Raw genomic sequence first — 24,957 nt, forward strand, 5'->3', positions numbered from 1 at the left:
AATGAATTTACTAGGCTATATGACATAATTAAAAAAATTTAATGTCTAGAAGAAGAAGAGATACCAAAATAGAAAAACTATTTTACTAGTTTCGTCTTCTTAGTAGAGTTCATTGGGTGCATAACATGAAAAGAGAAATACTAAAGTGTACATTGCAAGAGAACAGCTATGGCATCCAGAACGGCTTCAAATGTCATGTTAATTTTGCATTTGCAAGTTAATATATAATTGTTGTTCTCTTGTAATATATATATATATATATTTGTATTTCTCTTTTCATGCCCCCGGGGAAGTCTTCTAAGAAGGCTAAACTAGTTGTGGGTAGAAATAATACTTTTCTAGTCATTAATTTCTACTAAGAAGACATTAAGTCACTTTTGTTAGTCTTCGCTCTTTTGTCTACTAGTCTGTATGTTTAAACCTGAAGAAATATACAATTAGGATAAAACATCATGTGTTTAATTAAAATAAATGTTATCTTATTCCAGTGTTCTGCCTTATAAACTCTTAGCAACATACTCATGAACCGGCGAAATCTACAATCTGATATATATATATGTAGAAAGTATTTTACCTTGGGTATAATAAATGTTAAAGATGCCAAACTATTTTAAACCTGGTTTTACTCCATTTCCCAAGTAAGCAAACAGACAAATAAGTCCAAGGTTGCGCCTGCAAGTATTGCAAGTCTAGCTGACCCTGAAAGTAGTGCAAGTCAAGGCAACTCATGGTAAAGCTAGAATAAGCTCTGATCACTATTCTTAATATTACCCTTAATGCACAGCCCATCTCCTTGAGGAGATGCATGATGCTATGTATTAAAGGAAAAGGGGTCACTACCCAGACCGGTTTCGACCTTTATTGAGGTCTCATCAGTGGGAGCAAGGCTAGAAATATCAAGATTTTAGTAATACAGAGCTTATAAGGTTGAAACCGGTCTGGGTAGTGGCCCCCCCTTGCCTTTAATACATAGCATCATACATTTCCTCAAGGAGATGGGCTGTGCATTAAGGGTAAATATTAAGAATAGTGATCAGAGCTTATTCTACCTTTACCATGAGTTGCCTTGTCTTGCACTACTTTGAGGGTCAGCTAGATTTGCAATACGTGCAGGTGCAAACTTGACTTATTTGTCTGTTTGCTTACTTAAGAAATGGAGTAAAACCAGGTTTAAAATAGCTTGGCATCTTTAACACACGCACATATATATACATATTGTGAAAAGAGTTCAATGACTTAAACCGAGAGTTAGGTAAAAGGGGGTTTAATAGTAAAACATGACTAGTTTTGGTTTATAACAGCCTTCATCAGGTGACATTATAAAAGAAAAAACACTAAACACTGAAGGTTAAAAAAAACTATGAACAACATAGAGAGTCTCTACACATAATTAGTATGAAAACGTTGTAGTTGTATTTAAAGCTGTTCTTTCGTTTGTTGTATTGTTAGGAGAGTGCATGCTTGCAGCATCACGTGAATGCCAGTACATGATTACAACTGAATGACTATCTGGGAGGTTGTAGCTCAAGTTATTATTTAGATGTTCAGGATTGAGGATGATTTCCCTAGATTCTACGATTTTTCTCTCCAATTCATCATGGCAATGAAAGATGTTAGTAGATCCGTCCCAGCGGACTGTATGTCTTGGGGTTTCATCATTAGGATTAGCCGAGAAAAGGATATGGCTTGATAAGGCACTGGCTCGCTGTCTCTTGTAAGCAATGTCCCTCATGTGTAATTCAATAGATTTGTCTGTCTGGCCAAAATAAGGAATATCACAATCACACCAAATTTTGTACACACCAGGAAATTTAAGATGAAGATGACATGGTTTTGGGTGGCTTATTAAGGAGCAGATTTTTTGAAGTGGAGTGAACGAAGTTCTGATATTGTATTTTTTTAGAACCTTGGCTAATTTTTGTGAAACTGAACTTATGTAAGGAATAGATATATTGCCTTTAAATGTATTTATTTCTTCTGTGTGATGACTAGGAGGATTAAGAAGGAATCTTTTAATAATTCTTTTAGAATATCCATTAAGTACGAAAGTAGCTTTGAGATAGTTGATTTCTTTTTGAAGTTCATTTGGGTCATCAAGAAGAGAGCGAGCTCTATGTCGCAAGGTAGAAATTATTCCAAGATTTTGGGGAGGGAAGTGATGGGACTGACTATGAAGATATCTGTTGTTATGTGTAGGCTTTCTATACATCGAAATTTTAAGTTTACCAGAAGACTGGGTCAGTTTCACATCTAGGAAAGGTAGGGAACTATCAGTTTCAAGCTCTGCTGTGAACTTTATACTTGGATGTCGACTATTGAGATGTTTCAGGAAATCCATTAGGGAATCATGTCCATGGCTCCAAATGAGGAAAACGTCATCCACATAACATTTCCAAACTTTAGGTGTTAAAGTAAAGTAAGAGATAGCCTTGGCTTCAAAATCCTCCAAGTAAATATTTGCAAGAACAGGGGATAAAGGATTACCCATCGCCAGACCATGACTGCTTGTATATAGTATCTTGGAATCTAAATTAACTGGACTTGATGCAATGGGTAAGTAAGGCCAACATTTTTTTTGGATAACTTGTCCTTGAGTAATGTTATGATTTCGTCTGTTGAGATATTAGTGAACAAGGAAATTAGGTCGAAGCTAGCCATGATTTCATTTTCATTAACTGTCACATCCATAATGTATGAAACAAAGTCTGCTGTGTTATTGATAAAGATGTTTTGTAACATCTTTATTTTTTATTTACTTTCATTTTGTTTTGTTTTGTATTTTGCAACATGTTTAGAAAGTTTGTATGCAGGGGAATCAATACCTTCCATAATGGGATGTAGTGGGATGTTTTCCTTATGGATTTTTGGAACTCCATATATGCGCGGAATAAGAGAATGGAGAGAGCATAGAGACAGGCAAACGTTTCGAGTGTTTTACTTCTGACCCAGCTCTCAGATCCATAAGTTAAAACTGGTTTGAACACTGTCTTGTATACAGCTAATTTATTGTTTTGACTAATTTCTCTCTTATTCCATATAAATTTATTCAGTTGACTTCCTATCATACCAGCTTTGTTGATATCTGTTATCTATTTCCATATTTAATTTACCATCTTCACTAAAAATCGTGCCTAAGTAGCTGAAATGTTTTACTTGTTCTATAGGTTCTCCATTCACAATGCAGCTGATAGTTTCAATGCTTCTGTCTATTTTCAATAAGTTGTTGGTACGATTTTGAAGTTCTCAAGTTGGATCTCTTTCAAGTATTGAGTAGATATCACTTTGTAGTAATTCAAGCATCTTATTTTGGTAATCTTCAGAGTTGAAGATAACTGTTGCACTGCCTTTGTCTGCAGGAAAAATAATTATATCTCTGTTATTTTTTAAACTCTTAATTACTTTGCATTCTGTCGAAGTAATGTTATCTGTGGGTGGTTTTGCATTATTAATAATAAAGATGGATTCAATACGCAGAAGTTTTGCTTCTTGTGAAGGGAGAAATGAAGTAGCTTTTTCTATTTTGGTAAGGAGTGATTCTTTTGGGATAAATTTTGAAGAAGGAATAAAATTTAGACCTCTACTAAGGATGCTTTTTTCTTCAACTGAAAGTATTGAGAAGATTTGTTAATTACAACTTTGTCAAAGTTGATGTGTAGTTTTGAGACGTTCCTATTATTTAGGACTCTTTTTAATGTTTCAAATTTTCTGATAAGATTTACTTTGTTATCATATTGTATTTGGGCTGCTTGAGATTCACAGTTCATATTAAAGATATGCCAGCTTTCATTATCTAAAGATTCTTCTAGTATTTGGGCTAAAGTTCTTTTTTGGTGAACAGAAAAGAGAGATTACGTTTTGTATTAGAGATTCTTTCAGCCAGTAGGTCTAATTTAGCTTTACGATAGACTCTCTTCGCACGTTCTGTTGTTATATTCTCTTTGAAGGAAATAAATTTAGGAAAGACAGCGTGGAATTTGCAACATTTAAGAAAGACTAACCTGTTGATGCTTAGTCCTATCCTTCTCTGTATTTTCTTGACGTTTCTTTTTGTATTAGAAATAGAAGCCTCGTCATTAAGGCTATAGATGTATGATGAATTATTGACTCAGTTGAAATGCATATTGTGAAAAGAGTTGAATGACTTAAACCGAGAGTTAGGTAAAAGGGGGTTTAATAGTAAAACACAACTAGTTTCGACTTATAACAGCCTTCATCAGGTGACATTATAAAAGAAAAAACACTAAATGCTGAAGGTTAAAAATAACTATGAACAACATAGAGAGTCTCTATACATAATTAGTATGAAAACGTTGTAGTTGTATTTAAAGCTGTTCTTTCGTTTGTTATATTGTTAGGAGAGTGCATGCTTGCAACATCACGTGAATGCCAGTACATGATTACAGCTGAATGACTATCTGGGAGGTTGTAGCTCAAGTTATTATTTAGATGTTCAGGATTGAGGATGATTTCCCTAGATTCTACGATTTTTCTCTCCAATTCATCATGGCAATGAAAGATGTTAGTGTGTGTGTATATAATATATATACATATATATATATACATACATACACACACACATAACATCGTTTATTCCTAGTAAAAAATAAAGACCGTATAATCGTTCTTTATCACATGTAATGTAACGAGCGTTTATCGACAACTTCGATGGTTGTCGGTAAACCATGATTTTCAACAAGAATTTTAGTTACTTTTGATTTAAAATATATTTTACTTAATGACTGTAATATTCAATAATTGTTACATACTTATTATACCATGGAACTACCTGAACTGTCACCGAACCACGTTCTTCCTGATGCAAAATCTGTGCCATCATTAATCAATCACATTGTACCTCTAAGTTAAACAACGTTCCATGATGTTGGGATCTTGATTCTCGTCAGAGGGCACCTGCAGCTAATGAAAAATGTCTGACTGCGAGGGAAATGCACAAGCGCCAAATACAATGAAGAAACCTAAAACAGTTTCACAAAATTCAGATCATTCAACTCATACAGAAGATTCCGGTGACGAAATTGTAAGTATTTAAAAAAATAATGCTGTATGCATATTCACAAAATGTATTATTGTTTGTGTAGAATAGATATCTTAAAATTAAAAGGCGTTCGCTTTACATAGTAAACCGATTTCTTATTTTTTTATTAAATGCCGAGCTTAAGTTCTTTTTACCGAGCATAAGTATTTTATTTTTTTTTGGATTTATTTATTCGCGTGTGTTTCATTTTCAGGCATCAACATTGAAATATAGATCAAGTTAGCGATATTATTCCATATGTATACACTTGGCAACTTAGTCGATTAAACGCAATGAAATTTGCAAAATAATTGTCAATATTTATAGCCACGTATGTTGGCTGACGTTTTGCACAGTTTGGGCTATTTATAAATGTATGTTTAATTAGGCACCGACTATGAATAGTAACAACATTTTTTTTTCTCCTCAAATTGAGGAACTTACTTGTCTGTATAACAAGTTTTGAAGTAATCTTTTGAGCCTATACTTTTTTTTTTTTGTAGAAAAATTTGACATAAGTTTTTGATATATATAAAAAAATCTGTTTTAGACATTATAAGCTAACCCAAATTTTTAGCATAATACAGTGAATGCCTCAATGAAAAATGCTGGCTTCTCATCAGCAAAGTGGTGAAGAATCCATCATTTTCCCAGGCAAAGTTGAGTCATTAGAATTGAAAGAAATACAGGAAGATAGTTTGATGTAAAATCAGGAGTATGACAATGATGCACATTATCTCCACCCTTATTCATCATCGATATGGATCACATTATGAAGGAAAGTCTCATTAGGCCTGATAGAAGTGTACATGTCAAACTTAGTTCTTTGCTTTATGCAGATGATGTTTTACTCCAACACATTTAGTGCAAGTCTCCAGGGTTCTCTAATTAAATTGAATAACAGCTTAAATTTGTAACAAATTTCACATGAAAATCAGCAATAAAAAGACCAAACTATGAAAATAGGCAGGAATATAGAAAACTTCAGCTGCATTCTGAGTGGAAATCCTATTGAACAAATAAAATGTTGCAGCTATTTAGGCACAGTTTTCAGTGAAGATTACAAGTTAAATCTGGAAATAGACAACGAATAAGCAAAGCTAATATGGTGGATTGCCAGCTGAATAAATCTATATGGAATAAGGGAGAAATTAACCAAACACCAAACTAACAGTATACAAGACGGTGTTCAAACTAGTTTTTTTTAAGTTATGGATCTGAGAGTTGGGTTAGAACCTCTCAAATCCATAAAGCACTTGATCAAAGACTAGAGAGCACAGATATGAGGGTTCTGAGAAAAATTAGGGAAGTGATCCAATAGCAGCAATGGCAGAATCATTAAAAAGAAGATGTTAGAAAGCAACTTGACAAGAGCTAATCTAAGGTAGTAGCACTTAAACAGAATGGGTGAGGAAAGGTTAGCAAAGCAGGTGTTTGATGCCAAGATGGTAGGAAAGAGCTTCAAAGAAAGACCAAGGTGTAGTCAGAAGCACCTTTAGAAGCACAAAATGTTTGTATGACAATATTGGAGTGCTGACAAGTTGTAGACTAATTTGGAGGAAAATTGTTGATAGGAGATTAATAATAATGTAACATAATCATGTAGTGCTCTCATAGTAACCTGAACTTCTTTGAAATTGATGATGAGAATTGTATGAAAACCAAGAATCTTCAATAAAAATAGTCTTTGGAGAAATATGGAAAAAGGAATGCAGCAGAAGTGTCTCTGTTGTTGCTCTATCTTTTTTAATTTTATAATGAATATATGATGAGAATGGCCGACTTAAAAACCAAGCAGGAATTAATATTAGATGCAGAAAAATAAGTAATTTAAGATTTGGAGATGATACAACTCCCCTAAAATCGATAGACATCTGGTGTGGTTGATTCTGTTATGTACACGAGGGAAAGCAAAAAATCTGGAGCTTAATTTAAAAATCAGTAAAAACAGAAGTGATTAAGTTTTATGAATTTTATGTTTTACTGGAGTCCAGAAAAAAAAATGACTGTTAATGTGAAGATGAAATTAAAAGAAGTTTAGCTATGGAGAAACAAGTTATATTACACTTGACAATTATGAAAGATACTGGATATTATCTCACACACACACACACATATATATAATATACTATTTTATATATATGTATATATATATATGTGTGTGTGTATACTAATTACTGTCTTATAAACTTTGATGTGTGTGTGCGTGTGTATCATCATCATCATCAAATTCCTGAAATTTACTCTCAAGGGGGTGTACAAGATATGATGGTATTACATGAAAAATTTACATCATTACTAACAATTTTCTGCCAAATCAATCTGTTGCCTGTCAAAGCTACAACATTGTCAGATCTTATATTTATACTAGGGGGCTCTTATGCCTACAGCGCCAACCCCCCCCGCATTCTCCTTGAATTCCGATGACTCGAATTTTGAAGACTCGACACTCAGGTTAGCCCCTGAGATTCAAACGTTTCAAATAACTTGACAAAAAACATTACAGCCTACATCTGTTTCCAATTTCAGCTTATTATTTTATAGTATAGAGTAGATATCTATCTTCTAAGGCACTTTTTACCATATCAATCCACCTATATCTTGGTCTTCTGCTGGGTCTTTTTCCTGCCAACTTGGCAGAGAACACTTGTTTGGCTAATCTTTCCTTGCCCATTCTGTTTAAGTGACCATACCAACTGAGATTAGCTCTGCTAATACATTCCTGGATGCTGGCAATGTCAAGTTCTATGTCAATGATATTGCCATTGATGCCATCTGTTCATGCCCCTAATCTTTCTTGGGACTCTCATATCTGCAGTCTCTAGTCATTGGTCAAGTGTTTTACTTCTGACCCAGCTCTCAGATCCATAAGTTAAAACTGGTTTGAACACTGTCTTGTATACAGCTAATTTATTGTTTTGACTAATTTCTCTCTTATTCCATATAAATTTATTCAGTTGACTTCCTATCATACCAGCTTTGTTGATATCTGTTGTCTATTTCCATATTTAATTTGCCATCTTCACTAAAAATCATGCCTAAGTAGCTGAAATGTTTTACTTGTTCTATAGGTTCTCCATTCACAATGCAGCTGATAGTTTCAATGCTTCTGTCTATTTTCATTATCTTTGTCTTGTTATTGCTGACCTTTATACCATATCTATCACAACAGTTATTCAATTTAGTCAGGGAATCTTGCAGACTTGTAGAGGATTTATTTAGAAGTATAACATCATCCGCATAAAGCAAGGAGCTGACATTAACATCTCCAATTTTGATATCAGGTTTAATACCACTTTCCTTCATAATGTAATCCATATAGATAATGAATAACAGAGGTGATAATGTACATCCTTGTCTGACACCAGATTTAACATTAAGCCATCTCCCTGTACTTCCTAGGGAGCCCCCCCCCCCCTAGTATATGTGTGTGTATGTATATGTATATATATATATACACACATACACACACACACATCAAACAGTTTATAAGATAGTAATTAGTAGAAATATGTACTTGGTAACTAGTTTATTCAACAAATAGTTTTATCTTAATTGCATCAGACTTCTGTTGAGAGAGAAGAAATTAATTAATAGACAAAGAGTAAAAGATAAGCATGGCAGTGATATAATTTCATAATTCATATGAATCATAAATCATAATTTCATGGGAAACATGAAATTATGCGTAATTCTGATTGTTTTAAATTATTATTATTATTGCATGAGTATCTCCACAGAGTCTGAAGACTTATTGTGTGGAAGATCCAAACTATCAACACAATTTATCAAACCTCTCCTTGAACTCACTAACAGATAAAGCACTCACAACTGACTGGCAACCCATTCTACTCATTCACGACTCTCCAAGCAAAGAATCTAGTCCTTGTATCCCTACTAACCATACCTTTATTCAACTTGCAGGGATGACCCCTTGGTCTGGTATCTCTACCCAAGTGCTGAAACATTTCCCCTGCATTAAACCTCTAAAACCCTTTTAGCAACTTAAATGTTTCTATCATATCCACTCTTTTTCTCATATCAACCAACTTCTGCAATCCACACACCCTCAATCTATCCTCATAGGGTATATTCCACAGACCACTCTCCTGTGATTCTTTTTCTTCAAAATATTCAGAGACTAGACCTGAGCACAGTAATCCAGGTGTGAACATATCAAGGCCTTATAAAGAGGAATAACAACTTCCTTATCTCTTCTTGTTAATTTTTTCTTCAATAGTCAAGCAATCTTATTTGACTACCCTAGCAACCTGGGTAATATGTCCTCTAAATTTTAACTCTCTGTCTTCAACCACCCTTAAAAAAAAGCTTACATAGTTCATTTCTAGTCAGCAACTAGAATTAAACTATGACGCTCTTTCTTCAGGCAATCTAGCACCATGAATACCACATGCCACTTCCACTGACCTACACAGGTGCTAAATTGTGTGAACCTGCATTCATTGTTATGTACATAGGCATTTCTCATTTTCATGTATTTGGCTGGCCATAGCTAGGAAACATTCAAATAAATTAATGCACGAATTTACATTAAGATGTATAGCATCTAATAATATTTCCAACGATTTTCAGATTTGTTCCTCAGAACTTGGTGTCTCTCTGTTGAGTCAGTACATATAAAGTAATTCTGGTGTTTAGGTTTATGCATTGATTATCATACATGATGTTTGAAGAAATTGATAATATTGACTAAATAATAACTAAAAATTTACTTATTTATTGTTAACATTTAATCAAAGTTAAATTGGCATCTTCAGAGATTAATACACTTGTATCAACATGTGCCTACATGCACATGTCGATATAAGTGTATTTAGGTGTATCTGCTATGAGATATTGGAATTTCCAACAAGAGGAGAATGGGTTGCCGGTCAGTAGTTGTAAGTGTTTTATCTGTTAATGGGTTCAAGGAGAGGCATGATAAGATTGTATGGATAGTTTAGGTCTCTCACAATGAGTCTTCGGACTCCATGGAAGTGCCCTTACATTAAAAATAATAATTATTATTTATGGCATCGCCATGGAGTCTGGAGACTCATCATGGAAAAATTCCTTATCTTTACTTGTTAACATGTTTTTCTACATCTAAGTAATTCATTGATCTATTTTACCAGCTTTTGTAATATGCCCTCTGAACTTTAACTCCTTGTCCACTATTAATCCCTAGTCTCCAGCTTCATCAATTTCCTGCAAACAAATACCATCAATATGATACACCATATGCAACCTTTTTCAACCCAAAGTGCATAACCTTACGTTATCCTTTGCCCACAATGCCAAAATACTACTACTAATAATAATAATAATAAAAACTGGGACCGGCTTCAGTGATTTGATGAATCCACCATAACAGATACATATTTTGTCTCATGTAAGTCACTTATCACTTCACAAAATGCAAAATAAGCCAATATATTCACAACCATATTTTCACATTTTGTTCTTGCACATGTGAATCTTTTTTTCTAAATGAGTTTCATATGATGGTAGATGTGCAATCCACTGATATAAACGAATTGTTATGCATGATATGGAAAGTTAACAATCCTTCTTGCACATCATGCGTGATTTTCCATTCACCATTGTTGTTTTGTCATGAAAGATGTTAGTTTACAGCTTCTTTTTAGCAGGGTGCTGTGTAATATAATATGAATGATCATTTTGTTCAATAGAAAATTCATCTCTACAAACAGTGTATAGAACTTTAATATTGACTTTCAGTTTGGAAAGGGAAATCTTGTTTCAACATGTCCGTGAAACTACACCTTTGGGTGTCTCACAACTTATTTTCAACAAATTTCAACAAAAACGCCGATTGCACATGCCTATCACATTGGTGATACACAAATGTTGACTCTCATGTGCATTAAAATGCCATCTGATTGGCTGAGTGGTTAGCATATCCACTCTCTGACCAACAGACTGCAGGTTCAGATCCCACCATGGACATGGATGTTTGTGAGTGTCCTTGATGGAGATGAAATTCATTGTCTAGTGTGAGACCACTGCCCTGTTTATTGAAGGCTTGAAAAAAGTTCCATGTTTGGCCTCTAAAGTTGGATTTCTGGGAGAAAAAATAAATAAATAAATAGTGTGTGTAATCAACAGGAAAAAATCCTTAGCCATCCATGGTATAAATGTACTATCATCATCAAATTCTTGACATGTATCCTCAAGGGGTGTACAGGATATGATAGTACTACATGAAAAATTTACATCATTACCATCATCTAATGCACTATAGGTTTGCAAATAAACCTTTCATGGGTGGGAGCCACATAAAAAAATAAAAAAAAATTAAAAAAAAAAAAAAAAAAAAACCTCTGGAAAGCACCCAAGTCACATCTGAATGGATTATAGTGCCACTGATTGGAAATGGGATAAACCGTTTTACTAATTTGCAACAAATTGTATAGTGAGGTTATAGTTTAAGAAAAATGGGATGTTTTGCATCCCATTTACATTTTTCAGAACATTGGTAGCAGAAAAGGAGAATAACCCTGTTAAAAACAGGAATATCTGGTCATCCTACACTTAGACCTTGGAGGTGTCATGTCATAATCATCATAGATTCAACAGGTGCATATGTGCTCATGACCTTCCAAGTATTCTTAGATTTTTGTAACTGCAATTATAAGATAAGTATGTATAACCGGCTAGTAGCAAGTCTTTATTTTCATAAAGACATCTTCATGATGTTTTTATGTAAATTGCTGCTTACTGGTTTGCCTGATTGCATGATGAAAAACCTGAGTTTCCAGTAGAAAAAACAGTTACTTCCCTAAAGGACCAGCTAATTCACCTTCATGTGGAAAGCTCTGATAGAGGTTCTTCTTATCCTGAATGGGATTTAAATTGCCAGGTTTTTACAACCAAAGAGCGTCATCAAAACTGACTGAGCTACCAAGGCTCCATAATCTAAAGGAGAAGATTTACATTCACAACGATTCACAAATATATCTAACATTCTGAGCTAGTGTTTTGTGTGCCCGGATGGCTCAGTCAGTAGGGCATTTGGCTTTTAACCTAAGGATCCAGGGTTCAAGTCCCTGTTTGGGCGGAATTTTTTGCCAGCCTGGTTGGCCGAGTGGTCAGGTATCTGCTCCAGCCAAAAGGCTGCGAGTTCGAATCCCGCTTTGACATGGATGTTTGTGATTGTCTGTGAAAATACTAGTGGTGATGATGGGCAGTAGATGATGATGGTAGTTGCGGTTCGTTGTAGTTAGTGGATTGAGTGGTGGAGACAGAGAGTTGTAGAGTAGGTGCCCTTTCTGTGAGTCTTTGGACTCCCTAGAGGTGTTATGTAATGATGATAATAATAATAGATTTCCTAATATGGGAGAAAGTTGGCTGTCCATGGCTAGTTCTGAGTTTTGTTTGTGTGTATGGGCATCATTGTACTTAAAATATCCAAATGTGATACAATGTTTGAAAAGTGCCATGTTTTTCTTGGAGAATTCATCCTACAGTAATATGAATTAATCACCAAGCACATTGGCAAACAAATTAATCATATTAGAGCTCACAAAATTATGTTCATCAAGAATGTTGCTGAAATGAGGTTTTTAATGAAAGATAACAACTGACTGTCAGGCCTTTCAGTAGTTTAGTTAGATGTTTTGCAAGATGATATGTAGAGGTCTATACCTTCGACTACTGGTTGAAGAGGGATGTCTTCTTTGTAAAGTTTAAGAATCCAGTAACGAGCATTGAGAGAAGATGTAGAGATCTGAGTGCTAATCTGTTATTTCTGCTGAATATATTGATAGTTTTTAGAAGGTTGTTGGTGAAGTTTTGAAACTAATAGTATCATCTAGTACAGAGTACATATCTGTAATGAGAAGCCATTTGATTTTCTGGATAGACACCCTCCTGCAGATGTGGATGGAGACAGGTCCCTGTAACATTCCCTATTCAGTGTTTGCGGGATGATAACCAACAGACTTAGAATATGCGAGGAAAACGCTCCCTCGGACCATAACACCACCTCTACCAGCTTGTTGAACCCCAGCTGTGCAAAAAGGTGATAGGGCTCAATGTTTATCCCAAATGTGAACGCGGCCATCAACATGGCAGCAGGAAATGGGACTCATCACTCCAAGTGATCTTCTTCCATCTGTCGAGGGTCTGTTGCCAACATTCCTTGGCCCATATAAGGCATTGTTTGCAATGCCTGGCCATCATCATGGCTACCCTTGTTGGTCTCTGGCTGTGGATCCCCAGATGAAGCAAGGTATGCCGCATGGTGCATGTGGAAATGGGTCACACTGCCCCACTGTTGTAATGATGAATGAACTGTATGACTGTTGTACATCATTGCTGAGATATCGCACATGGCTGACCAATGTGAGCCCTTTTGCTGGATGTCTGTTAATAGTTAATCCAATTCTGGTACACCCTTGATACAATAGTACAGGAGGAACCAACAAGTACAGCTGTTTCCAAAATACTGGCACCTGCCCTCTGGGCCCTAGCTGTCTGTCTCTTGTCAAACTGGCTTATGTCGTCACGTTTCCCAATTACTGACAAATGTTTACTGATTACATACAGAGATTGGTGTGCCCATTTATGGTAGCTGTACATTGATATCACATAGTACTTCGTTATTAGGCCATATATATATATATATATGTCCATTGGAAGATTTACTCAGTTAGATAACATATTCTATAGTATCGAATGACTGGAACTGAGGTTTAAATAAAAACTTTATTTGGATGACTAGTTTTGTCTAAACCTACACTTCTTCAAGGGCATAACAAACATATAAAACATAAAACATCAAATATAAAATATATAAAATATAAAACATAACCATCAAAACCTGAAAGGAAACCTGTATTTTAAAAACAAAACTAAAAAACGTGCACAATAATACAGCCAGAGTTTATTCTTCTTTTTAAACTCTAAGCTGTAATCTCTACAGTTTGTTTAATATATTTTTTAGTTTTGTTTTTATAATACCAGTTCCCTCTCGAGTTTTGATGGTATTCATATGTTTGATATGCACCTGAAGAAGTCTAGGTTTAGACGAAACTAGTCGTGCAAATAAAGTTTTTATTTAAACCTCGGTTCCAGTCATTCAGCACTATAGAATATATATATATATATATATATATATATATATATATATATATATATATATATATATATATATATATAACTCCGTTTTCTGGACCTTCTACTAACTAAGGAATCAAGTAAATTAAGTGTCTATATTTTGAAAGCCTACACATACTGGTAGATATCTACTTTCCTCTTTCCATTAGACCTCAAAAATTGGGTATTATTTCACTAGGAACAAGAGCCTGCTGCCTCACCACTGATAAGTATGAACTAGCCAGAGACCTTCAACATCTAAGAAACACTTTCCTTTAAAATAGCTATACTGACCACATCATCTCCAGACCACTCAACCAACATAAGACCAGAGAAATTTCTAATGAAGAAGGAAACAAAGGATTCATCACACTTCCATATATTAGTTCTATTTCCATAAAACTAGCAGTAATACTTAAGAAATATAAAATCAAGGTAGTATTTACCTCCCTTTTTTTCAAGATGAGATCACTACTCCGATCCACAAAACCTTGACATAGTCCACTTCAATATCAGGGTGTTTATCAGCTATGGTGCGATTACCAGTCATCTTACAATGGACAGACAGAAAAGCCAATTGAACAATGTATTAAAGAACACGTTCAAGATATTGAATACCATAGGAGTGTACCGCCTTATTATTAATTTACTCTGGATTTAGAGAAAGATATTGGAAGTTCATTATGGGAGATACTGAGACAAGGAGTGATGAGAGCTTGGTCCACCTTTACTACGAGTTGCCTCAGTCCTGTAGATACTTCAGGCGCAAACTTTGTTTGCCTTGTTATACCCTGATAAGTTGGAACATGAGATATTTCATCTTATCATTGTATAACAGAGCGAACACACAATAAGAAACATTATAACATGCTTGTCTCTAGGTATTAAAATACTGCTTTTGTAGATATATCAAATATTTCAAACTAAAAGAAAATAAATAGTTATTTATATAATATTTCAACAAGGGACCACTCACTGGTTAGTATAAATAATAGTAGAAGTGTAAACATTTAACAATGTTGTTAGAGCAATAAGTACTAGGAGTTATAGAATGATTTGCACAAATTTTAAGGGGGGTGTAAGTCCAGAGGTCAGGAAGCAGTAACGCGAGGGGAGCGGTTTGCCCCGGGCATTCGCGTACCAACAGGGCACGAAAAACGTAGCGGAGAAAGCTGGACGCTGTGACGTCGACCTACGTGAAAAGCACTAGGTGGACATCGCAGAGAGTGAGAATTGCCGGGAACCAAGGCGAAATATGAGGGTTAAGCACCTCCTACACAAGGCTTTTTTATTCCTGATCTCCTGGTGTTGGTCTCGCGGTGTCGTGAACGGGTGAAGGGTGGCAGTGCCTCCACTCCGGTGGGGTTTGATAGAGGCATCGGCGGAACTAGAAGGTCGTATCTCCATGGAAAGAGTAAGCCCGGCCGTCCACTGAAAGCCAGATAGGAACCCATGGATATTTCGATTAAGGAGAGACAGATTCCTGAAGACCTCTTAATGTGATGCAGTTCAAGATAGATAAGTAGACTTTATTGTATTTGTTAACTATGAATGAAAGGATTTGTGCCACGCTGTGAATCGGAGGAAAGAACATTAATAATATTATATAGAACTGAACTGTAGTGATCCTGAGAAAACTGTCTCCTACTGTGATCGAATTATGTTATATGTTTAAAGAGGTTATGATGAAGTTTAGAGTAAAGAATTGCTATTAATGACAAGATTGTAAAAGATGTAGATGCTATCTTGAGTGGTTTGGTTGAGACTGAATTAGAAAAGAATTATTGTGATTGTCATGCATAATTAAGGTGTTTTAATGTTGATAAGTTTTATACTGCAAAAATTAACAATAATCAGTCTGAGTATCCTTATGATATTGGAATGTTTTGATATTAACCTGATTGTCGGGAACTCTCTTAGACTGAGATTTAAGTTTACATGTACTGTATGTATATAATTATAGTATCTAATGAACCTTGCTTTTGAATCCAATTAAGTCTATCTGTGATTTGGAATCCGATGCACTGCTTATAAAACTTAATACGAACCTAGGCGGGAAATTAGAAGGAAGAGATTTTGGCCACATCTGCAAAGGTCAAGGTATCACTTAAATACTATCTAGAGATTGCCTCTTGATTGATATTGTTATTTAATCTAAAAGTGCTAAGTGGCTCAGCGAAAAAAAATTAATTTCTTGGTGTTTTACGAGAGGTTGATCTCAGACACTCTGATACTCTGGTATTGGCTCAACCCTGGGGCAATTCCATTGTTATTCAGAGGTACCACGTGATACCTGAGAGAGAGTCTGAAGAGAATTTGAACAAAAGATTAAAAGAGTAGTTATATAAGAAATAATGGGATATAACAGCCTACACTTGGGTAAAGGATTAAACTAAATTTATTATAGTCTAACCAAGTGGAAAATAAACTTCCAACATCTTTCTCTAAATCTCTAGAGTAAATTGATAATAAGGTGGTACGCCTTTTGGCAACTCGTATAAATATGACCTCTCCATCGCTTCTGCCTTAGTATCACCACTTCTGGATCTGCCTCCCACTGACAAGACCTCAATAAAGGTCAAAAAAACTGGTCTGAGTAGTGGCCCTTGCCTTAATGCATAGCATTATACATGTCTGCAAGGAAATGTGCTTTGCATTATGGGAGATACCGAGACAAGGAGTGATGAGAGCTTGGTCCACCTTTACTACGAGTTGCCTCAGTCCTGAAGATACTTCAGTCACAAGCTTTGTTTGCCTACACTTGGGTAAAGGATTAAACTAGATTTATTATATTAACCCAAGTATCAACTTGTCTCAGTACAATCCTAGCCTTTATTAGCCAAAGACATTCACATGAATGTGTAAACGCGCACAACATTCTGAACAATTAGAAATATTTTAAAGTAACATCAGTCTCTTCTATAACTGCAGAACAGTTGTTGTCTTTGTTAATCCTTGCTGTTTTACCTTATGGTTTACTAGTTTGTATGTTTACATCTGAAGAAATCCTGTGTGATTAGAATGAAACATCATGTTATCAATTAAAATAATGTTATCCTATTAATAAAATTAAAATTATTAATAGAAAAGAGAAGAGAATTTCATAAAGAAACACGTGGCCTTTATTGAGTATGAAAAGGCCTTTGACAAAATTAGTAGACAAAAATTGTTTAAAATATTAGCTGATTTAAACATACCAAACCAACTTTTACAATCCATTCAAGAAATATTTACAGGAAATAAAATAGCAGTTAAACTAGATCACATCTCAGAATGGAAAGATATATCAAGAGGAATACGACAAGGATGTATCCTCTCACCTCTGCTTTTCAATATATATATACAGGGTGTTCGGGATAAATTTGACAGTTTCGTAAGGAAAAAGAAAATCTTCTTTGTATGTATTAAATTTAATGAATTGACAAAAAAACATTACAGGCAGAGTTAATTACAATACTATCAACAAGATTTACTCAAAATAACCACCATTAGCATCGATCACAGCTTCAATTCTGCTTCGGAACCTCGAACAAGCTGATGCTACAGTCTCCCTGGGAAGGGCCGCAAAAACTGTTTTAATTTTATCCATTAACTGGGCTTTTGTATTACTGGAAGTGCGATTGGTGTCTTTTTCAACTGCGCCCCATACAAAATAATCCATGGGGTTAAGGTCTGGGGAGTTTGGAGGCCAAACATTTGGACTGGTGAAGTCGTAGAAATTTTCAGACAACCATTTTTGACTTTTCCCAGAGGTGTGGCAAGGGGCCGAATCCTGCTGCCATACATACGGCCTACCATTGGCTACCCTTGTTATCCAGGGCTTGACTACAGTTAGCAACTCCACGAACAAAGCCCGAATTCCAATGCCAGGGTTCTTCAACACCTGTTCCTGCAGATTTGCGAGGAATTCTGCTGTACGAACGCAATCAGATCGTCTGCTAGGGATCTTTCTTCTTGCTACATCCTCGTAGTCACCATTGCAAGTCTCTAGTTCATGCCTGATTGTTTTTACTGTATTCAGGGAGCATTGGGCAGCAGTCGTAATATCCTTATTTTGATGGCGGGCACGAATCATCATGATACAAGTTATTCTCTTCCATGATTCAGGTGGGTTCCAGCTATCCATCCTTTCTGACATCTTGTATATGAATGAAGAAGGGTCCAAACTTTTAAATGAAGAGAAGTGTGTGTTAATACATGTAACTTACGGAAAAATATAATTAATTATAAATATGTCAAATTTATCCCGAACACCCTGTATATATAAATAAAATTATATTATAACAATCTGGAAACAGTATAACCTATTTGGTATACAAATAACCCCACAAATGAAGATAGATATACTTTTCAAAGGAGAAAACCTAATAAGAAGTAAAATAGTGATAGATAATAAAATATTAGAACATATAAATACTTTCAGATACTTGGGATGTGATTTATCATACGAAGAAGAAAAAGACATAAATGACGAAGTATCAAATTTTGTCAAAATAAATGGCATAATAAATAATATATTTAAGCTATCCCTAGTACAAAAACACACTAGAATCGGACTATATAATGCCTTGTCAAAACCAACTCTACTATATGGCAGCAAAACATGGACCATAAAAAGGAAAGATGAAAAATGAATTCAAACAGCAGAAATGAAGTTCCTTGGTATAACAGCTGGATATACCAAGTTGGACCATAAAACAAATGAAGAAATTTTACAATCCCTAAGAATAAAACCAATTAATTACTACATAAGACAGTATAAACAAAAATGGCTAGAACATTTAAATCGAACGGACAACAGCAGACTACCAAAAATATTATACAGATACAAAATAAATGGAAAAAGAAGAATCAGAAGACCAAGAAAGAGATGGCATGAGGCCGGAACAGACCACCTGGCCTAAAATCCATGTTAGGAAGAAGAAAGTAATCATTCTATTCTGTTGCTGTGCCTTATAAACTTAATCACTTATCCACTTATCATGAACTAGCAAAGTCTACTTATTTATATGTGTATATATATATATATTTATTTATATTCACACACAGTATAAGTGATTCCTAAGGAGAATGAGACTTTCCTATATTTTTGATAAAGACACACAATTGTTCCAATTTAAGTTTGGGTGGTGTATTAAGGCTTTAGCACTTTCTTAAACATTCACATTTAAAGTGGCATCATTGAAGTAATTGGGTTCTTCATCAGAAGATTCTGAGTTCACTATCTACACCATGCTGTGCTAAATCAGAATTTTCAGGTTTATTAGCTAGAATTTTAAAAATCAAAGAAATATAACTTAAAAAGAAATTGGCCATGCAAGCTAAAGGCAATCCAAAAGAATTTTATCGTTATGCCGCAAGCAAAAGAAAGAATGAATGTGGAAGAATAACTTTATTGAATGCAGATGGTACACGAGTGTCAGAAGCTAAGGAGATTGTTCAGTTAATGAGTGCTCACTTTGCTAAGATATATCAACCAGGTGTATATAATATGGTGCACAGTGCTACTCTATATTGGATGAAAAGTTAGAGGTTCATGAAAATGAGGTTGAAGAGCTTTTGCATAACCTGGATAAGAATTTGTCAATAGGGACAGCTGGAATATTTGCCACGTTTGTTAAAGGAATGTTCAGCTGAATTGGATAGGTCTTTCACACATTTGTATAACTTGAGTCTCAGGTTAGAAATGGAAGGAATGTAATATAGTTCCATTGCACAAGGGTGGTGCACAAACTGATGTGTCAAACTACTTACCTATTAGTATTTCTGGTGTGGTAGTAAAGATTTTAGAGAAGTTAGTAAGAACTTTCATACAGAAATGGGTAGACAATCATTCTATACTCTGCACGGAACAGCATGGGTTTACTAAAGGAAGATCATGTTTTAGCAATTTGCTCATATTTTATAACAATGTTACAGCTGAGTTGGATAAAGGAAATGGATACACTATTATTATTATTATTATTCCTGATACCTCCAAGGAGTCCGAAGACTCATCGCGGGAGGACATCTTCAACTGTCTCTACACCTTACCTCTACTACGAATCAACGCCATCTACCGCCCACCTCCAACACCACCACAACTAGTAATTTTTGTCTGTACATTGCGTGTGTTCTGAATGTTGGATTATGATAATGTTGGATTTTTCTAAGACATTTGATAGGATACCACATGATAGGCTGTTGCATAAAGAGAATATGGGATTGAAATATAATCTATTGACTTGGATCAAGGGATGGTTAACAGACAGATATCAAAAAGTGGTATACAATTGGTGTGAATCTGCCAGATTTAAGGTAATCAGTGGTGTGCCTCAGGGTTCTGTCCTTGGGCCATTATTGTTCAATTTTATACATTAATGACTTCAAGCAGGGTCTATCATCAGATTTGCAGTTGTTTGCTGATGATGTGAAGATAGGCAGGGCAATCGGGGATGCTACTGATATTTAGCAATTACAAAATGATTTGAATAGACTGGAAATCTGGGCAAACGAAAATGGCTGTCAGTTTAATGTTAAAATATCAAAGTTTAATGTTAGTAAGTGTAAAGTTATGCACTTTGGTGTGATTAGAGATCCAGCAGCATATTATATTAGCAGGGTTATGCTACAAGAAACTGAAGAGGCAAGGGATCTTGGTGTATTGGTGGATAAGAATTTAAAGTTTCAAAGGTCACATAGCAAAAGTTGCAAATCCAACTCAGAGGATAATTTCTATGCTAAAGCCAACCTTGACATGTAAGGATAAGGAAGTCATTTTGCCTCTTTATATGGCTTTGATAATACCACACTTGGACTACTGTGTGCAGATTTGGTCTCCTGGGTTCCAAGGGGATAAAGAATCTGTGGAAAGGGTGCAAAGAAGAGTTTCAAAGATTATATCCGGATTATGGGATTTAGATTATGAGGACAGATTGTGAGTATGTGGATTACAGACTCTGGTTAACAGGAGAAAGAGGGGGTAATATGATAGAGGTCTATAAACTTTTGAATGGGTGTTATAGCATTTCAAATGATGAAATTTTTTGTTATATGGAAGGCGGGGAGAGAACACGAGGACTTCCATGGAAGTTAAGATTGTTCTCAGTCAAGAAAGGGGTAAGAGCTAGGTTTTTCTCTCAGAGAGTAGTGAGTGAGTGGAATAATTTGCCCTTAGGGGTAGTGAGTGCATCTAGTGTAAATGAATTTAAGGGAAGGTATGATAGCTGGGGTTGGGTAATTTACAGCCTCCCTCGATGAGTCCTTGTCTCCCTGGAGGTCTCAGATAATAATAAAAATGGACAGTCTTTAAAATCAATAAATTCTCAACTTTGCTTCATTTCTCCAAGAACAGATGGTCCCTTCTTACCCTTCCAGGCATTTGCCAAAGTCCTTGTGATTATGATCTTTTTTTTTTTTTTTATTTTGGACAAACTGGTCATGCTGTGGAAAAAAGAATACAGGAGCATCAGACTGCATTTCTTATAATCCATAAATATTCTTATAGATATCCATAAACCTGAAAAGTATGGCTTGATAAGCATGTTGTAAATACAAACGTTTATTGAAGGAAAGTGTTGAAATCTTAAAATGTGCCTAAACATAAATCAAAACATCTTGGCCAAAAATATGGGAAGGTCTCGTTTTCCTTAGTCATCATAGTTTTCATATACTATAATCATATCTCAATGTAGTCACATCATATGTATATGCAGCTAATATCATTTGAATAATCATTAGCATTCTACTTTGTATAACTATTCCTGCACTGAAGATGACTTGTAAGTTTTAAGCCAAAATATTTGTAAATCTGGTGTAATTTAATATTTCTTGCATATACAACTTCAAAATATTTAAAAATGCTTTAAATCATTCAGCATTCACATATCAAATGAGAAGAGAGCAACACTTGCTCCTTGTTACTTTTAAAGATTCTGCATCAGAAGCTTATTACTTCAGGATTTCTTTAAGACTAGCATGTTTTCATTGTCATCTCTATTGCCATCTTAGGAAACTAGTATTTCTGATCCTGTTCATTTATCCTATATGCCTTCAAGTAGTAAAACAAATGTTTTGAAAGTTGCAAATGCACATATATATATATTGAAAAACAGATAACATTCTTTCTATATGTATAATTTTTTTAAATGTACATTAGGATGAAACTTCCAGTGTTGGAAGTGCATCAACTGCAGACAACACATCTAGGAGTGACACACCAACTAACAGAGGAAGGAGAAGAGGAAGAGGACGATGGAAATATAAACATTGTAAATTGGCATACAAATGCATTTGCCAAGTTAAGGTTAGTCTGTCTTCTTTATGTTACTTATGATAAAAAATAGTTCATGGTGATTTACACAAGATGTACACTATAGCCAATCTTCACTAATTCAGATTACCTGTGGATACAATTATTTGATTTGCTTATAAATTCTGTTGGAAAATAAAAATAAGTATAAATTGTACAATTGAGTTGATAAAATTTTTAGCTAATAGTAGTTTTTAAGTGAATTCAGTGTTTTATTGGTCATTAAGAAATAAAAAAAAAACATGCAAAGAACACTGATTAGGTTAACTATAAGGATCAAGTGCATTCTTCAGAATGGATAAACATAAAGATTGGAGAGAAACAGAGTATTAAAAAAAAGAGAGAGAAATTCACCTCCAAACAATGCTAGAAATTCATCTAGCATTGTTTGGAGGTGATGAGCTGAACATTTGAAGTCACGTGTGCTAAGCAAGCTAATCATGGATTTCCGTCCACATGGTTAGCCGAGTGGCTATGCACTTCGGAATGTCTCGGAAAGGAGTGTCCTGGGTTCAATTCCCTTTGCTGCCATGAGGAGCTTAGGATCTTTCTCAGACATAGCCAAGTTAGCCAGTCTTGGGTGTGGACTACAGGATTTTTCTCCGCAGTTTATCTGGGTTTTTTCATCAAGCAAGCAGGCAAACCGACCTTGAGAACTCAACGCTTCTGCAGACATAGGATACACTGGGAGGCATAGGGCTAACCACCTTATCCTTGTGTATGGTGGTTAGCCCTATGCCTCCCATCAACCCTCAACACCACAAGGTAAAAGAGGGGAAAAAGGAAGAAGAAGAAGAAGAATCATGGATTTCCAGATATCATTTAGAATAAATGAGTTGCTTAAGGGTCAAAGAGAAACAACTTAGAGAAGACATCCATGTAGACATCCTCTACAAAAAAAATGTAGAGAACCAACCAGGACTTTAGCTTACATGTACATGCAGCTAATATCATTAGTATCTACCTGGATACCAAACGATGTGCTGCCATTGTGGGATTTAGCTGACCAAATTGTATTCCTTTTTCACTTAAAACCAAACAACCATAATATAAGTTAAAAATCATGCCTACTGGGAGTTGCCGAATTAAATAAGCCCTCACTCCCACTTTTTTTTGTCAGGGAACTAGGGCAAACAGCAAACTGTCAGTGTAACAAACTCAAACTCAACATCAGCAGAATTTGAGATAGCCACAGTAAACATAAGAAGTGTCAGTGGAGAAGAGTGAAACTGGCAGAAGAAGTGGATATACAAAAACAGGTGACATTCATCTAAATAACAACTACAAGATATTATATTCATGCAATGGTGATCAGAGAAAGAAAGCAGTAGTTGATAGCTGTAGTCTTTGACACCAGACATGAAGATAATATTTTTAAATGGTAGGTACTATTTCTGTTCAGGAACAGATACGTCATAACTAACACCGGTTTAAAGATATCCATAAATATACTTCGGAGAGAAGTTACAAGAAATAAGAAGCCACTTTGACTATGTTATTCTGAATAATGATATCTTCACACTAGTTGAGAACACGAGTATATAGGAGATTTGAAATAGGAAGTGATCCATTTAATTTTGAGCATAATAAAATTAAGCATCATATTCAAAAGAAAAAAAATGTAAGAAATTTTTAAAATAATCAAAAATGAGCAGCTTTCAGAGGTGTACTATAGACTTAAATACACAAATATTATTGGATGAAAAGTGAAAGAGTGTTGAGAATAATAATCGAATCTTAGAGACTCAGTGGTAGATTTTGATAAAAACATTAACTGATTTAGCCAGAGGGGCATGTGCTGAAATCATTTGCATAGAAAGAAAAAACATAATTTCATGGTAGACTCAAGTGAAAGAGGGGAAAAGAAAAGAAAATAGAATAATGAAAGTTTCTAGCAAATAAGTTGGCAGATGTCCAATGAGAATACAGAAAAAAATGTGAGAAAAGAAAACAGTTTGCAAACGTATCTAAACTAAAGTTTTGGGAAAACTTCCATAAGAATATAAAAGATAAATATCATGAGGTGGCATAATGTTCTGGAGGCTATTGGAAAAGCTTAGAAATGGAAGAAAGAATACTATAAAAGGAATCCAAGATGATAAATGTGATATGAAAACTGAAGACAAAGATATCCTTGATGTCTGTTGTTATTATTTTGAAAGACTGTTGAATGACACAAGAAGAGACAAAACATTGTTAGAAAATATTCAGGAGAAATGCAATCAGAAGTACATACCAATATGTGAAGTAGAAAAGCCATCAGAAACCTGAAATGTGGATAGATGATAGTTGACCAGAAATGGTCAAGTATGGAAGTATAAAAGTTACAGTGCAGCTGTAAAACTTTACCTCTAGAAACATGGTCAGAAGGCTGATTTCCAGATAATTGGTGTAGAACTTTCATAGTGCCATCTATAAAAAGGGAAATAAAACTGAATGTGAAAATTATATAGAAATTTATCTACTGAGGTTTACAGGTAAGATTTATTCACGCATGCTTGAGAAAAGGCTA

The 24,957-nt window shown here is 35.0% G+C and overlaps 2 protein-coding genes across 2 annotated transcripts in view; one reads left to right on the forward strand and one right to left on the reverse strand.

Moving 5' to 3' along the window:
• LOC150096148 (ribosomal biogenesis protein LAS1L-like) overlaps nt 1-4,912 on the reverse strand; it is a 266,535-nt gene extending 261,623 nt beyond the window's left edge. Inside the window, exon 1 of the mRNA XM_090409522.1 lies at nt 4,767-4,912. Within this exon, the coding sequence (XP_090265648.1) occupies nt 4,767-4,837 (71 nt within the window). The 5' untranslated portion in view covers nt 4,838-4,912. The remainder of the gene's footprint in view (nt 1-4,766) is intronic.
• LOC150096149 (polycomb protein eed-B-like) overlaps nt 4,831-24,957 on the forward strand; it is a 196,477-nt gene continuing 176,350 nt past the window's right edge. Inside the window, exons 1-2 of the mRNA XM_090409523.1 lie at nt 4,831-5,038; nt 22,293-22,439. Coding sequence (XP_090265649.1) covers nt 4,928-5,038; nt 22,293-22,439 — 258 coding nt within the window. The 5' untranslated portion in view covers nt 4,831-4,927. The remainder of the gene's footprint in view (nt 5,039-22,292; nt 22,440-24,957) is intronic.

This window comes from Typopeltis vanoorti, chromosome 19, assembly GCF_054136105.1.
Source record: "Typopeltis vanoorti isolate ZY-2024b chromosome 19, IOZ_Tvanoo_1.0, whole genome shotgun sequence".
NCBI lineage: Eukaryota > Metazoa > Arthropoda > Arachnida > Uropygi > Thelyphonidae > Typopeltis > Typopeltis vanoorti.